The sequence below is a fragment of the Camelus ferus genome, chromosome X (genome assembly GCF_009834535.1).
Source record: "Camelus ferus isolate YT-003-E chromosome X, BCGSAC_Cfer_1.0, whole genome shotgun sequence".
Taxonomy (NCBI): Eukaryota; Metazoa; Chordata; class Mammalia; order Artiodactyla; family Camelidae; genus Camelus; species Camelus ferus.
The window spans coordinates 35572637-35588391 of NC_045732.1; the positions used below are offsets into that span (position 1 = coordinate 35572637).

Consider the following 15755-nt stretch of genomic DNA (forward strand, 5'->3'; position numbering starts at 1 on the left):
CTGTAGTTGTATCCTGCAGTAGTTTGCTTTCATTGCTGTGTAATATTTCATTGTGTGAATATGCCATAATTTATTCATTTTATTGTTGAAGGACATTTGGTTTGTAATTAACATTGGCTATTACCAATCTTAACTTTTCATGTTCTTGATGCCCTGGTAGTTGTTTGATGCCTGAAAACAGATTAACATCAGTCTTTCGTACAGCTTTTCTAGTTGTAGGTATTTGAAGAGGAAAAGGAATTGGGATTTAAGTCTGAAACAGATTAGTCTACTATTGCCAGAAGTAGAACTCCCCTCTAATCTTACTTATGATAAGGAAAACTTATTACAAAATTTATTACGAAAAAAACTTATTGTTGACATGTCTAATAAAGAGGGAACATAAGTTCATTATGAAATGCCCAATACATGGAATAATAATTAGCTATCAAAATTATTTGCCATCGGTAGTTTCTTCTTGTACAGAATTCTTAACAGGTAATTTGAGATCCTCCCAGGTGTCAAAAGCTGACTCCCCAAATATGAAGAACTCAAACCTGAGTTCACTGGGTACCATGGTAAGGGAGAACACCACTTTAGCAAAGCTTTATTGGCATCTCATGAGGGGAAGGTAAGATCAGAATGGAGCATTGAAACTTTGTTTTAAGGCAGATCTTTCAAATTGGGAGCTTGATTAGGTAAGAGTCGCCAAGTAACAGTCCAGAAGTTATGAATATAGCAAGGCGAGGAATTTGAGGTAAGGGATTCAAAGACTCTTGGACCACAAACTATTGTTGATATGGTAACAGACAAACCATGTGCCTGGGCAGAAGGCATGGGAAAGTAAGGTAATGCGAATGAAGATAGAGGACTAGCAAAGTCGTGTTAACACAGACAGGTATAGCTTAGGTTCTCAGGTTCAGGCTGAGTGTGGACTTGTACCAGATGCTGTCACTTGAGATAATAATGCTGTGTATTTTAATTTCTCTTTTCCAAGCATCATTAAATAATGTAACAGTACTATTTGTGACCCAGTGGGTGAACAGTGGGTTTACCTAGTGAACATGCTTCATGGTTGGTGGTGATCAGAGTTCACATTCATGACTCAGTGATTTTTAGGTTTAGCTTTTTATAGGTTTGCCCATTTTTTTGTGATTTGTACCCAAAATGTATTGTAAATTGAAGAATATACTTATAGTATTTATTTTTTTGAAATATGACTGAGATAATTATCTCCAAAGTTTTAGTTGTATTTATCTCTTCAAACCATATTTCTTCAAACCTATCCACTAAAAGTGAAGTGATTCCCCATGCTGCAGGTCCTCAGTTCTTTATCTGAAGTTTTTGTATCCAGAATTATGTAGAGTTGAGAGGATTTTTTTTTTTTTGAATTTCAGAAAGATAATGATTTATTCACTATGTTACATAATATCCCCTGTGGTGTCTGGTATAGACTCCTGCAAGCAACATATTTACTTCTCTGCAGCGATAGTACACATAGTTAGTTACATTAAGTGGGTAGGTAAATAAAGACTTGTGTCAGTTTTGGTAAGGTTTTTCTACCCAAAGAGTGTTGGTGGCAGATTTTATGATAAACTTAAGTTTTTGTTAGAGCCTTTGGAATTAGAATGGACACTTAGGGCTTATTGATCTGTAATCTTTGTTTAACATTTCAAAACTAAATAATGTTTTTTATGCAACTAAAATTTTTATTTCTTGAGAGATCATACTTTTTCTTACCTAGTTAAGTGCAAATGACAGTCATTTTTGAAATGATGAAAATTTGCCAATCCTTTTATGACTATTAAATCATGCCATTATATCTTGACTATTAATCATAGTAATAAACACCTTTCTAATACTGATAATAAATAAAAACAACAGTTTGTCGTACGTAGCACGTAGAAATGGCAAAATAATTAAAAAGCAATGTAGGGGAGGAAAAACTTTCCTCTTACCCCTTAGGTTTGTGACTAGGGCCTGTGAATTACACTTAAAACAGATTAACTAGAAGAAAAAAACTGTTTATACATGCAGTGCATATACATTCAGGAGAACTCAGTGATGAGTAACTTAAAGGGGTGGTTAGAACTAACTTGGCTAATTGTTTCTTTGGATTATCTATGTAGACTATCCTACCTTTGTAATTAATGGTCATTTTGTTTCTTCATTTTTAATTTTTGTGATCTTTTCTTTTGCTACTGCAGTAACTAGGATGCCAGCACAGTGTTGATTGAAAGAGGTGATACAGTACATTTGTCTTGTTTCCCTTCTTAAAGGGAGCATTTTAAATGTTTTACCATCAAGTATGAGTACTTCAGGTTTCTTTTTTTGTAAATAACAAATGAAGAACAGAAAGGAACTTCCTTACTCTAATGAAAGCCAACTTTTAAATATTTCAGTGTAAAAGTCAAGATTTTTTGTTTACAAATACTTTTCCTGCATCCACTGAGAGAATTTTGTATTTTTTTCCTTCTTAAATTGATCTTGTATTTCTGAAGTAAGTTCAAATTGGCAATAAGTTTTTATCATTGTGGAGTATTTTTGGACTGGAGTTGCTAATATGTAGCATCATTGCATCTTTGTTCATAACTGAAATTGATCTATATTTTTTCTTTCTTGAGTTGTCTTTATCCGATGCCTTGGAGCTGGTTCTGCATCCCAAGAAGCTAGTCAGAGGAAGAGGAAGCAGGGGGCAACAACCCTTTCCTTTAAGGAAATCATGAGATTGTACAGAACCCTTCATACGCATCTCACTGGGAAGAACTTAGTAATCTGAGCACTTTTAGCTGCAAGGGATGCTGAGAAAAGTCCTTGTTTTGTCTGATTATGATAATAGAATAGAAAACAGTAGAGAAAGTACATGTTGCAAAACAGACTGTACTACTAATACAGATTAACTCATGTTATTGGTAAATAAGGCAATTATATTTGTATGACATGAAAATCTTATTGTTTCACTTAAATTTTTTTCTAGATGTTGGGAGTATAATTAGAAACTTAACTACGAAAGGGAAAAATTCTCACCTTGACTGCTACACTGGTAGCAGTAGTTCTGGTAGTCTATATAGATTTTAAGAATATTAAACATGAGTACCTTCATCCAGGGCTCTTTCTCAGAAAGACACATCCCCAGTTTTGTACATTTCCCAGCTATTTTCATTGTCTCAGCACCTGCCAGCTCTGCTCTACTTAAAGGATTGCCAGCATTCCAACTTCATTGTTTTGTTCATTTTTAATATTGACTGTGGCAGCCTGTCACCATGCTGAGCTTACTGCTTGAGTGGTTCAGGCTGTCTCCAGGTACTAGTTACTATTTTTGAAATCCTTTGGCTATAATGTTGCATAGGTTTTGAGTTGTCTTGTCCATAACTCTCTTTTATTTCTGAGTCCTCTTTATTTTTAATGTATAATTTTTTTTACAGCATGTGAGACTTATCAAGAATTTTATGTATCATATTAGATCCATTGAGCAATTACCATGTGCTCAATAGTTGTCTTGGTGGTGGTAGATACATTGCCTCCTTTACTTCCAACAAAAATCCCAAGTGCTAGGTTAGTGTTTCACATGTATGATCTCTGATTCCCCAAAGCAACCCTATGAGATTGAGACTCAGTTAACTTATTTTGTGAGTTGATGGTAAGTGACAAGCCCATTCTGATGGCCTCTATAGCCTGATTATATGATCGCTGTGCAACACTATGCATTGGTTTTAGAAGCAGAACTTCTGGTCTAATCTAATGCTATAACTTTGGGCCAGATGGATATAATGAGCTTTAGCAACCTCTTTTGCTGTATTATTATAACTAGGAAAACCCTTTTAAGTGTCCCAAACATAGTTCAGGCTGTATTAAGGAAGTGATTATGTATAAATCAGATCAGCAGAGTATCAAATTCTTTGATGAAAATTTGTAATATTTAAAGCTATTTAAATTAAAGCTTATTTATTTATTTAAGGCTATAAGAGATTGATTTATTCAGCAGCATACCATTCCTAAATAACTTATATATGCTAGTTACTTTTTGTAGGGATCAAAACATCACTTGGGCTCTATCTGTCTTTTTACAAGCTCACATTCTAGTGGAGTATATAAAGAGCGTATCTATAATAGACATGAGTATTCATTTGGAAACATGTATCAGAGAACCTAACATTATCTGTACTTGGAAATGTGTCAGATTAATACTCCTGGAAGGAAGAGATGAGTTGTGTTAAAGGATGGATAGGAATTTGCCAGATTGAGAAATGAGTTGAAGAAAAGATGGCATTGGCTTCTTCAGCAGAGGAGGCAAACATGTTTAAAGTCACAGAAATGTGTAAGAGTGTATTTTATTCATAGGTCTTTGCATGTCAGTTTGTCCTGATTGAAGTGGTGGCTGTGAGATTGAGAAAATTGAGCAAGAGTCGTAAAATGAAGACCGTTATAGTCAGACTAGGTTGTAGGGAATTTTCAGAGGAGTTTAAAATAGGAAGTTGTTTGAGTTTTTGAAAGCTCACTGGTAGTGGTTCGGAAGGTATATTGAAAGGGGAAGAGGGAAGGGGAGGCTAAAATTTGGGAACTGAGTTAGGAAACTATTGAAACAGGCCAGGTAGACGAAGGCAAGATCCTAAATTACCTAGAGAAAAACAGTAGGAATGAAGAAGGGGACAGATTCAAAGACTTTTAGATTGGAAAATGAGCATTGTGAATAGAATGAATTCGGATTACTGGTTGGAAGGAGGTGAGAGAAGAAAAGTAGGACTACTTTTTGGCTTGGCTGACTGAGATTGTTACCACTGTCTAAAATCTTCAGTACCATTAGAGCATCAGACTTTCCCGTTCAATGTAAGTAAGATTCATGGAGTTTCAGGCATCTGTAGTGTATGCAGCAGGTGGAGGGTAACCAGAGGGCATTTAGAAATTTATTCCTGGAGTTTTGGAATGCCTTCATTTCCCTTGCTGTGTATCACTGGCTATGTGGAATTAGTATCAGAGAAGAATAAGATTAAGGAGTTTTGTATTTTTCTAATAGTCTGGCTTGATTTTATTTCTTAGTGATATCCCTGCATAAAAATATGATTGTCTTCAAAGATGGTTAGTGGAGTTTGGGAGGTTTGGTGGTACTACAGTAAAATTGCTATTCTACTCAAAGATTGGCAGCCTTATAACAATATCTTGATAATCTCATTTAGAGCCTAATTAGTTGCCCTAAATGACTACCTTTGGCTGTGATTTTTGTCTAATAAAATTTTTTTAGAAGCTTGATTATTTTACAAATATTCTCATTCTTTAAGCTCACTCTCCCTTTTAATAGGAAATAGTTACCTTCTTACTGCTGTATGCTTGTAGGATACTGGGTCTAAACTTTCCTCAAAAAGCTCAAACCATGCTAAATAGGAAATAGCTGTGTTCTCAAAGGAGTGGGGCAGTATTCTGATCTTAATCTTACTGGCACTATACTATTGTCTTAAAAGCTTGTTTTTCCCTAAAATTGTGATATGTCCATGACTGCCACTCCAGTCCCTGCCCAGTCTGATTTTCACACAGGGTTGCTGCTTGTCGCTGTTGGGAGGAAATACTTTTTCCTCTTGCAGCTTGGGTGTATTTGATGAGAGCCCACAAACTGACTGACAGTAGACAGATTAGCAGGAAAAAAGACAAAAGTTTGTTTACACATACACGCTGGGTTTGCTTAGTAAGGAGTAAGTCCCTCAGCCAGAGATAAAGGTTTATATGTAAACCTAACAGAACAGGCAGAGGCTTCAGGGCTTCATTGAGAAGGTAGGGAAGGTTCTGTTGGACTTTTTGATGCAGATGGGCAACCGAATTCACACTTCCCAGTGCTAATGGTCAGTATTTTCCCAATCAGTAAACTCCCTTGGAAGGGGGGGTCATTGGCAGCTGTAATTTCAGGATTCTCTGCTTAATTAAATAATGTTTGTTCCTGGGGCTCCTGATTGTTCATATGTTTTCAGTTTAAAGTAATTTTCATACCATTTTGGTTGGCTGTTAATTAATACCTTCATCACTCTGGTGACCATGACATACTAACAGGATGAGGAAGGAGAAAGGAAACATTATGCAAAGAAAACAAAAACTTTCCTAGAAATCCCACTGTAGAAGTCTGCCTGTCTCAGTAGCTAGACCTGTGTTGCATTTCCAACTTTTTCTCACTGAAAGTAGCTGGGAGAAAGGAGAGTTGATCAGCCAACAGTGCCTTCTATGGGATTTCACAGATTTAAGAAAATTCGGCAAGAGGAGGGTCTAACATGAGGTTGCCAACCTTTTATTTCATCTGTGTTGTTCTAAGGCTCACACTGTTTTTGTATAATTTAGTTTATCACTCTTGTTTTCCAATCCATTTTTACATAGATACGTTCATGAAAATGGAAGCAGAACCCTCAACGCCCTTTTCTTCAGTTTGCAAGTAGTCTGGGAAACCAGAAACAGCTAGAAAGAACGGAGCTCATAGTGTCCTCTGAGGGACTGCGAAGCGCTCCCCTCTCACATCTGGGCAATACAGCTTGGAGCTCTGAGCATTCAGGAGTTTCTCTAAGAATTATGTTGGGGATCAGTGAAAACACCTGAATGGACTCTGGTATTGGTGAAAAAATGCTAACTTAACCACATTGTTGAGAATAACTTGAGGCACAGCATAAAAGCCTTCAGTATAAGTTGACTGTAGTCTTACTAAGCTATATTTCTTAATTTAGGGTTGTGGTGGGTACTATAATACAGTCTAGGTCAGAGGTTGGCAGACTTTTGTTAAAGGGACACAGTAAATATTTTAGATTTTGAAAACCAAATAGTCTCCTGTTGCAAATACTCAGCTCTGTTGTTGGAGCTGGAAGCAGCTTATAGACAATAAATAAATGAGTGGGTGTAGCTATGTTTCTGTGCAACTTTATTTATAAAAGCAAGTGGCTGGCTGGATTTGGCCCATGTGCCATAGTTTGCTGACACCTGGTATAGATACCTCTAAGGATTTGGACTGAAGCAGAAGTATGTTTTATTAATAGTACATTTCCCAGAAAGTTACTCCCCTAACTCCTCATTGTAGGTTGAAGAATGACTATGGCATTTATACTCATTTCCGTATCAGTGCCTTTGCTCTGGTCATGGTCATCCTTTTACATAGATGCGTGTTTTTCAGTGGGGTTGCTATTGGCATTTTTGGTGAGATAGTACATTGGGAGGTAACACATCTTTATCATATAGCCATTCACACCTCCAGGTCACTGTTTCTCAAAAGATGTGTGGATTAGAACCCCTGGCTGAGATGGCTTGTTTTTCCTTCTCCTTAAGACACAGTACCCAAGTTCTACCTCTTTTCCTAGTCCTTATTATACTTCATTAACACTTAAATGTTTGTAGCTTGGAATGTATTATTATGCATTTAATTTCATAATTGCTTGTCATTAGATTGTAAATTCATTGAGGTTGGGGATTTTTGTTTGTTTTGTTCATCACTGTTTTCCCAGTGCTGATAACTCTGCTATGACTCATAGTAAGTGCTCAATAAATGTTTAAATTACATTGTTAACTGTTAGGGAAAAATGAGACCTCCTAGCTGAGATTTATAACTTACTGGTTAATAGGGACCATCCCTCATACTGATTCTGTATCACCCAGGGAACTAAGCTTAATACTGAGTTTAAGTACTGGGTGATTCAATTTATTAAGCCTTTGGGCATCTGCTATGTGGAATGCACAGTGCGTGCTAGGTGATAGCAGGGTATACAGAGATGATTAGCACTCCTGCCTTTGTTGCATTTTTGTCTGATGGGGTGGAGTTTAGTCAATACACAAATAACAAAAATATAGTACTTTTAAGTGAACTCCGGAGGCAGACCTAGATTCAGTTCCTATATCTGCTACTTAGTATCTCTCTCGTTGAGCAAGTTGCTTAATCTCTCTGTTCCTCAGTTTCTTCATTCTTTACATTCTTTATCACCTCCTAGAGTTGTTAGAACCTTTTAAAGAAAATGTTTTGCATAAAATTAGGTTCTTACTACTATATCATAATGTCACTTCCTAGAGACATTATGTTAAGGCCAAATTGAGAAGTTGGAAAGATTACCTCTGGGTTGAGGTGGGAGAAGCAGCAAAGCTTCATGGGAAAGACGGCATTTTAAATGGATCTAGATGGTTTGATAAAATTTATAAAGTGGCGGGGATAGGGATAAAATTTCTTAGAGGGGGAATGATGAACCGTGAAGAAGTTGAGAGAATGCAGGATATGGACTAAAAGCAGAAAGGTCCCTCAATAAACTCATATTTCCACCCCACCCCACCTTCTCTGAGCAGTTACCTCATTTGGTGAAAGATGCTATCTACTGTTACTCAGTTATGCTCTCTTCATCTCTCTTCCATCTCCCCCACCTAAGGAGACAGTTGTGTTTCAAACTTAGACTTTCTTGGGTAGAATATATCATGACTGTGAATTAACTACTCCTGTACTCTGAATACCTCTCCCTTCCAGCACGTGCACGCTTGCACGCACACACACACACACACACATACAGTAGATTGTATACTTCTTGAGAACAGGGGAAGTATATTTTAATCAGTTTGGCTTGTTCAACCTTGAGTATTGTCCTTGACACCTAGTACAAGTTCAGCTTATTTCGGGAGTGTGGTGAGGTGGTAAATGAATCATCCCAATTGAAGCCAGACCCAACTAAATTCTAAAAAATTTAAGTATGAACTTTTGAAATGGATGTTGTCTGAGATCTTTGTGAATCCCCACATTTGTGAATACCCCTATTGCATTTAATTCTCTCATTCAGAAAATTGGGGCTAATGAGGATTTAATGAAGTTAAATTTCATATTTATTGTAGTTTAAGATGTACTCAAGGAACATTTTCAGTGATTCCAGAAGGATATTTAGAATTCAAAGGAAATGCATAATATAGCCCTTCATATTAGTATGAAAAAAATAGTTGCATGCCAAAAGGTCACCCAGCTATTTATTACACTTTGGGCTTTAAACATCACTGATTCTTTTTTTTCCAGTCATTGAATAATAGCAGTTGTGGGATAAATACTCTTTTATCTATTTCCATCATACCTAGAGCAAAGTGACTCTGAGGTGAGGGATATTCTTCACTGTCTCTTAGAAATTCCCAGCAGGATTTGAGTCCCAGTTGCCCCCAGTTGTACAGTCAGCTGTACTGCACGCTTAACTGGCTTCCTTCCCTTTCCTGCCTCACTTCTCCACTCCCTTACTGGTGTTTCCTAGGGTAACTTACCAAATAAACCACTTACACTAAAACCTTTTGTCTCAGGGTGTGCTTCTAGGGAAATACAGCCCAAAATAGTATGGTAAGAAACATTGTATTATGACTTTACATTTTTTCACGTTTTAGAATATAGGTTTGGAGAACACATAGCAGGCACTCAAATGTTTGCCCCTTTTGAAAAAAAGGGAGTAGATAGCTAGTTTCCTATATGGGGGTGGGAGGTCACAATGAGTCTGGATAAGCACCTCTGTTTTGTATTGCAGAAGGAATCACTGATGTTTGTGGCCCAAAATATAAATGTCTGCGTGTCATTTTAGCATATATATATATTTTTAATATTAAAACTTGTTCTAGGTTTGTATTGTGCATTTACTTTGAATTCTAACTACCTTCTTGGCAACACTGAACATAAAATTAAGTCCAGTTCAAGAAACAGAAAGAACCAGAGAAAGAATACAGAGATATAAGCAAGAGAGAATAGGATAGCATAGCCCAAGCATTTTCTTATTCCTGAAAAATACATTTTTATTTTAGATTTGCCTGTAGAATTCTGCTGACAGATTATTTCACGGCAGGTTTGATTAAAAAGAAATCACAAAATCTGTCTAGGTTGATTGGATTCTGTGCCATCTGCTGACTCATTGCTGTTATTTTGGTGTTTAAAAATATATTATAAATACATTGTGATACAGGAAAAGGTTTTAATAACTTAAAATATCTTGTATACCATATTTTATATTAATAGCATCATATGCATTAGGTATAAGTGCTTTTCCTAATAGTCTTTTTTCCCTTTCTTTACAGAATGCTGCCTTTTTATATGGTCTTGGTTTGGTCTACTTCCATTACAATGCATTTCAGTGGTAAGTTGACATAAAACTAGTAACTCCAGTTGTTTCCAGTAAATGGCTTATTTTGTTTGTGTGTATTTTTTTTTGTCTGTGTGTGTGTGTATAATAGAAAATATTTTAATGTCAGTAAGCCTACATTTTTCAGTAATCTCTTGAAATTATTAGTTTATTCCTTCAGTGATACTGCCTCAGTTGCGATTATTAGAGTTGTATGTGTTCCTAAAAGAATCTGGTATAAGATTCTGATTAAAGACGACTTTGATGAGAAAGCTTTTAGAATTTCTTAGTCACTTATTATGGACTGGTGGTCCTCAGGTTATTTCAACTAGGGAATGACTATGCTTTCTATTCTCAAAGTCTGTGGGTAAATGATCTGTGATGGCCAGTATTTCCTTTTCAGACTTCTAGACATATTGACTGTGCCTTCCCTCCCACCTTCACCAGCACACCCACACATACACACCCCCACACACACTTGCTAGTACTTTCCAATTTCTAGTAACTAAACACTATATTATAAATTCTCAATTCTCTCCTGTATAAAATGGGAGTAATGATACCACCTTCAGAATCAGACATTAAATATAAGAGAAATATATAAGATTTTGTAAACTGTAAAGTATAGGTCCCTGTTACTGTGGCCTTTGCCCCATTGTTTTTCTGTTTACCAGACAAGACAGCAGCATTCTCTGTTGGAAAGAACATAGAATTTGAGTTGAAAGATTGGTATTCTGGTCTCAGCACTGCCACTTAGTTTGATCTTGAGTTAAATAAACTTCCTAGGTCTGTTTCTTCGTGTGTGTGTGTGTGTTTTAGGTACATTGCAGTTACCTACCTTTTCTGCTTTACAGAGTTTTGGCAATCAAATGAGATGACATGCATTCTGTAAACTGTAAAGCTCTGTGTAGACATTTTTTATTTGAAATGTATTTGACTTTGTCAGAGTCCCTTCTGTTCTCCATACTTTTAAGCTGAGTGAGTACTGAGAGAATCCAAAGGAAGGTTTTGGCTGTAGGTTCTAACCTTATCATATACCTGTTGGGCACCCTGAATATTTATTACAGAGCTTCTAAATATGCATTGGCAGAGATTTGATAAGATTTTCCTGAAAATGAAACTTTAGACATGAATGATGTTTCCCAGATACTCCTCTTGGTTTTTGATCATCTGTGAAAGCACCGCATTGTTAGAGAACACCTGTGTGTGTGTAAAGTATTCTCATCACCCAGGTCACTCATTTTCTTTATAAACTTTACAAAGCTATAATTGATCTTTGTAGATAAGCTTTGTAGTATTTTTCTTTTAAATTACCCATTGTTGTAGAACAATCCTAAGTGTAAGCTTCCTAACTTCATGTCCAGTATATCATATGTAAAATCAAGAGATTAGGAGCGTTTGAAAGTCTCTTAGATTTTTGAAGATCTTATTCATAGAATTCACAGTTCTAAACTTTTAGAACCAGAAGTGGTCTTAGAGATAACTTAGTTTTTCTCCCTTAATTTATAGATGAAGAAAGCAAGGGGTGTGTATGTGTGTTTAACTCAGTATTATGGAACTGTTTAATTGGTGACAGAAACAAGCTTATGCTCAGATTCCCCAGTCTAATTTTTTTCCCCCAGTCTAATTATTTTAGCTGTTGTTCTCTGTCCCCAAGTTTGCAGATTGATAGGTGGTCATTTTTTAATCAGTATTTATTAAAGTGTTCTCCTGGGCACGTTGGTATAATATTTATGGCCAGCTAGAAATGATTTATGTGAAACACAAGGCAAGGAAATCCACAGTTTAGGAATGGGCGTGTGTACCTCACACTAGCCAGTTTTCACCTGCCTAACTTGTGAGCTCCCCGTAGGTTGAAGATAAAAGCATAAAATCAGTAATGAGGTAAAGCCATCATCAGTCTAAAGTTGGATTGCATTAATAAGTCTGGGACTATGTCAAGTTAAAGGGCTTATAGCTACAGAAAATTATATCTTTTGATTCTTGTCTACATATGATTTCTGTATCCTTCAGTTGACTTAAGAAATGAAACTGAAATGATACAAGAATTATGCAGTGTCTGAATTAGTAAGTTCCCTCTGTTCTGTTGATCCTGTTCTGATCATCACCGTTTTCTCATGTCTTTAGGTTTCAACTCTGGGTGCTTTGCTTCCTAAAATGATATATTACACCGTCTTAATCAGTACCGGAAGTGTGTTTTCTCTCTTGCTGGTCAAATGGTTCTTTCATAAACTCTGTGCCGCAACTTTTCCTTTAACTTACCTTGCTATTTCTTGAACAGCCACAAAATTAGAAAACAGAGTAGTTGCTTGCTGAGTTTTAGGGTATAACCTTAACTGATAGGAAATTCCTTAGGTTAAAACTGTATTGTGTTTTATTTGGTTTTATTTATTGGTAGCTATTAATTTCTGGGAACAGTGGCCCCCCCCCACCCCCCAACACACAAAAAGTTCTTTGGAATTTGTTGAAAATTGTCTAGAGAAGAATATGGTATGCCTTTTTCTTGTATTGTCAGCTCCAAGAATCTGCCTAGGATGTCTCACAATGTTCTAACTCTGGTACATTTATAATTTAAGTAAAATTGATATTTGGAAATGGTATCTGTTGACATTTAATTAGATTAAATATTTGATAATAATGTGTGCAGGCAACATGTGTATTGGGGTTGGTGATGGTGACTTAATTAAGAGCAATTTTATTAAGTATAGTTTTATCTGTTAATCTGTTTGTCTTGTTTCTTGCCATATTATGCCACCCATTTTTTTCTTTTGGAGTTGATTTTATTGGCTAGCTTCTAGATCAGTTATTTGGTTAGTTTTTCCAATTTCAGTTGCAGCCTCTTCTTAGAGGAGCCTATGTCGGAAAGTAGTGGAGCAACTGTTATATCCTCATTGGATTTACCTTAATTATTCGGTTTTAGTATTATCAAACAGAGTCATCTGAGACCAGACTTTAAGAAAAGGTCCAGAAGGAGGAAAACATAGAAGCACAAAATAAAATGCACGCAGCGTAGAGCTTGATAGAACCAGCATCTTTAAAGCCGTTCCTTTACATGTGCATGAGAGCGTGCCCATACTTTCACCTGTTCTTCTTCATGAAGGTGGCAAATTGCTAAGGGTACCTTGCACTGAACTTGCCTTTATAGTAAGAAACCTATATTCTTGGGTGAAAGGAATTGAAGTACATACAGTAATAAATGATTACAACTTGTAGCCATGTTTGTACATGTATCCCCCTGAAAAATCCTTGTCATTCTTTTCTCTCTAGCCTGTAACCTTTTGTGTTCCCATTGACCAATATCAGTATGGTTTTATGCTGGCAAATCTAAGAGCTACATAATTCTGTGCTAGAGGCATACAGTTTTGGAAATTAGCTTCCCAAATCTAATTGATAGACCTGGTAAAGAAATAGAGTGATTACTATGTTGACATCAGAAAGGATTAGGGGAATGGGATGAAGGTGCATTCAGAAAGACAGAAATGTTAACACATTACAAGTGAAGCTTGTCTAGGATTCATTTGCCTATCATTGTACCAATCATAGATGTTCTTAGTATGTAGGAATCTCTGCTCTCCTGTATAGTCATTGCTTTCGATGCAAATGTAAACCTAATATAGTTGTGATACCACTGTTAAGACTGAGGCTTGTCTGGCATGGAGTCTGACAGAAACTTAATATTTAATATATATTTTTTGAGCTATCATAATGCAAACTAATGCTCTTGGATCAAAGTTTCAAGTGTATTTCCATAAAAATAAGGTAGTTCATGTTAGCATGTGTTGAGTTTATTCTGTACGCTTCTGTTTTGAAAAAAGCTAGAGGATGACTAAGGCACTTCTGGTAAAGTTATGCTTACCAGTGACACATGGATTGCCAGAGAGAATTTGGAACGGCTTGGACTAGTAAACCAGCTTCTGGGAAATTACGGATAAAAGCAATAATTTTACAATAGGGGAGAGGAAAAAGCATCCCACTGTCTGCAGTGATGAAATGAAGACTGACTAGAGAGGGCAAAAGATCCAGGAGGTAATTAATATATTAGCAGATATCAATGTGAATAACCTAGTGTATGTTATTTCTAACTTAGTCTCACATTTAAGGTCTTCTCTGTTTCAACCTCAGATGATCCTTCCAGCCTTATTCCCCCTCAAGTATATTCTTTGTGTCAGTCACACTGTATTAACATTTCCCTGAAAATGTCTTGAGCATTTTTTTACCTATGTAACTTGATTCTTGCTATTTAGTCTGTTTGGTCTGCCTTCTCCTTCCATCTTCACCTTTAAAAATCTTACCCTGCTTGTCTCTTTGATTACTTCATCAGACTTTACTGGTTGTCTCATTTTGCAGGAACCTCTAAATTTACATGGGGTTTCGTGTGTGTGGTCAGGGGTGTGTGTCTGTTGTATGTATATGTTATTACTGATTTGGAGCTAGAATATTCTCCCTTTTATTAGTATGAAAATTTGTGGAATTAGTCCCTTTATCCCTTAAGATATCTCTGAGGGAAATCGCTGGACTCAGCTTTACTAACTTCAGAGAACTTAAAGTTTTAGTACATCTCTTTTCAAATGTACTAAAACTGTGCTAGGATGTTTGATTAATATCATTATTTTTACCATGGTTTGGTAAAGTTCTAAAGGAGGCCGGTTTTTAATGACTTCCTGGAAATCTTATTAAAAATGACCATTGTTTCAAAATACATTCAGCGTGTGTGTGTTTTTTTGCAGGTAGTACTATTGAAGGTTTAGTTAATTTATTTTTTTCCTTTTAAAAATTGTTAACAATGGCAAACAGTAAATGCCAAAAAACTTTAAACTGAAAGTCTATAGACGTACTTTTGGTGACATGAAAACTACATTTTCTAGACTTTTAAGAAGAAAATGCAAGGCTACTCATGCACAGCAGTATGTACTTCTTTTTGTTTGTTTCAGTAGACTGCTCTAGTATTTGAAAACTATATATCTTTATATCTTTTATAGCTTTAGGTAGCTATTTCTTATGTTCTAAAATTGTCTGTCAATCAGAATACTGACGCCAACAGAATTTGTGTGTGGGTGTTTGAGTCTAGCTTGTGCTGCAGAGATCATGTTCTTGCTGCATGTGGTTTGGTGAGATATGAATGCAGTAAAATGATGACCAAAATGAGAATATAGTCTGAGTGGTACCTGTTTTCTCCACATACTCTCCCCCTCCTAACATAGAAACACGTCCTTTTTTCCTTTTCTTCCCCTACCCTCCAAGTAGGAAGAACTGAAGAAACACACAGAAGAGAAAGATGGGTAAAAGTTTAGAAAAGAAAATGAAAATGAACTTAGATATATTTTGTTAGATGAGGAGAACTGATCAGTAAAAAATCTAAGGCGCGTCTCTTTCTACCCTCTCAACAAGCAGTCCAGTTTCCCTGTAATATCTAGAATATTTAAAAATAAAAGAGGAATACAGACTTCAAGGAATAGACTCCTTGGAAAAACTGGAGATAGCACACCAATAGGTAGAGAATAAAATGATTTGATTATAGAGTGGACCTAACTGCTGGTTAACACTAAGTAAAAAATAGCTGATGTGAGTTTGGTTAGTGAGTCGTGATGGTTATGGTGGATTTAGGGTGAAGTAGAAGGATGGTCTTTTCTACAGATGATGTTGGGGGCTACTGAATATCTATCTGTATAGAAAAAAAAGAAAACTGACTCGTACCTCACAGCA

General features: G+C 36.2%; 1 protein-coding gene across 12 annotated transcripts in view; it reads left to right on the top strand.

Moving 5' to 3' along the window:
• Positions 1-15755, top strand: part of KDM6A (lysine demethylase 6A) — a 167565-nt gene that overhangs the window by 66186 nt on the left and 85624 nt on the right. For all 12 annotated transcript variants that reach the window (XR_004318025.1, XM_032475259.1, XM_032475268.1 and 9 more), the window contains exon 5: positions 10009-10067. Coding sequence is in view for 11 of the 12 variants with exons in the window: in XM_032475259.1 (XP_032331150.1) it covers positions 10009-10067 (59 nt within the window). In the remaining variant the exon portion in view is untranslated. The remainder of the gene's footprint in view (positions 1-10008; positions 10068-15755) is intronic.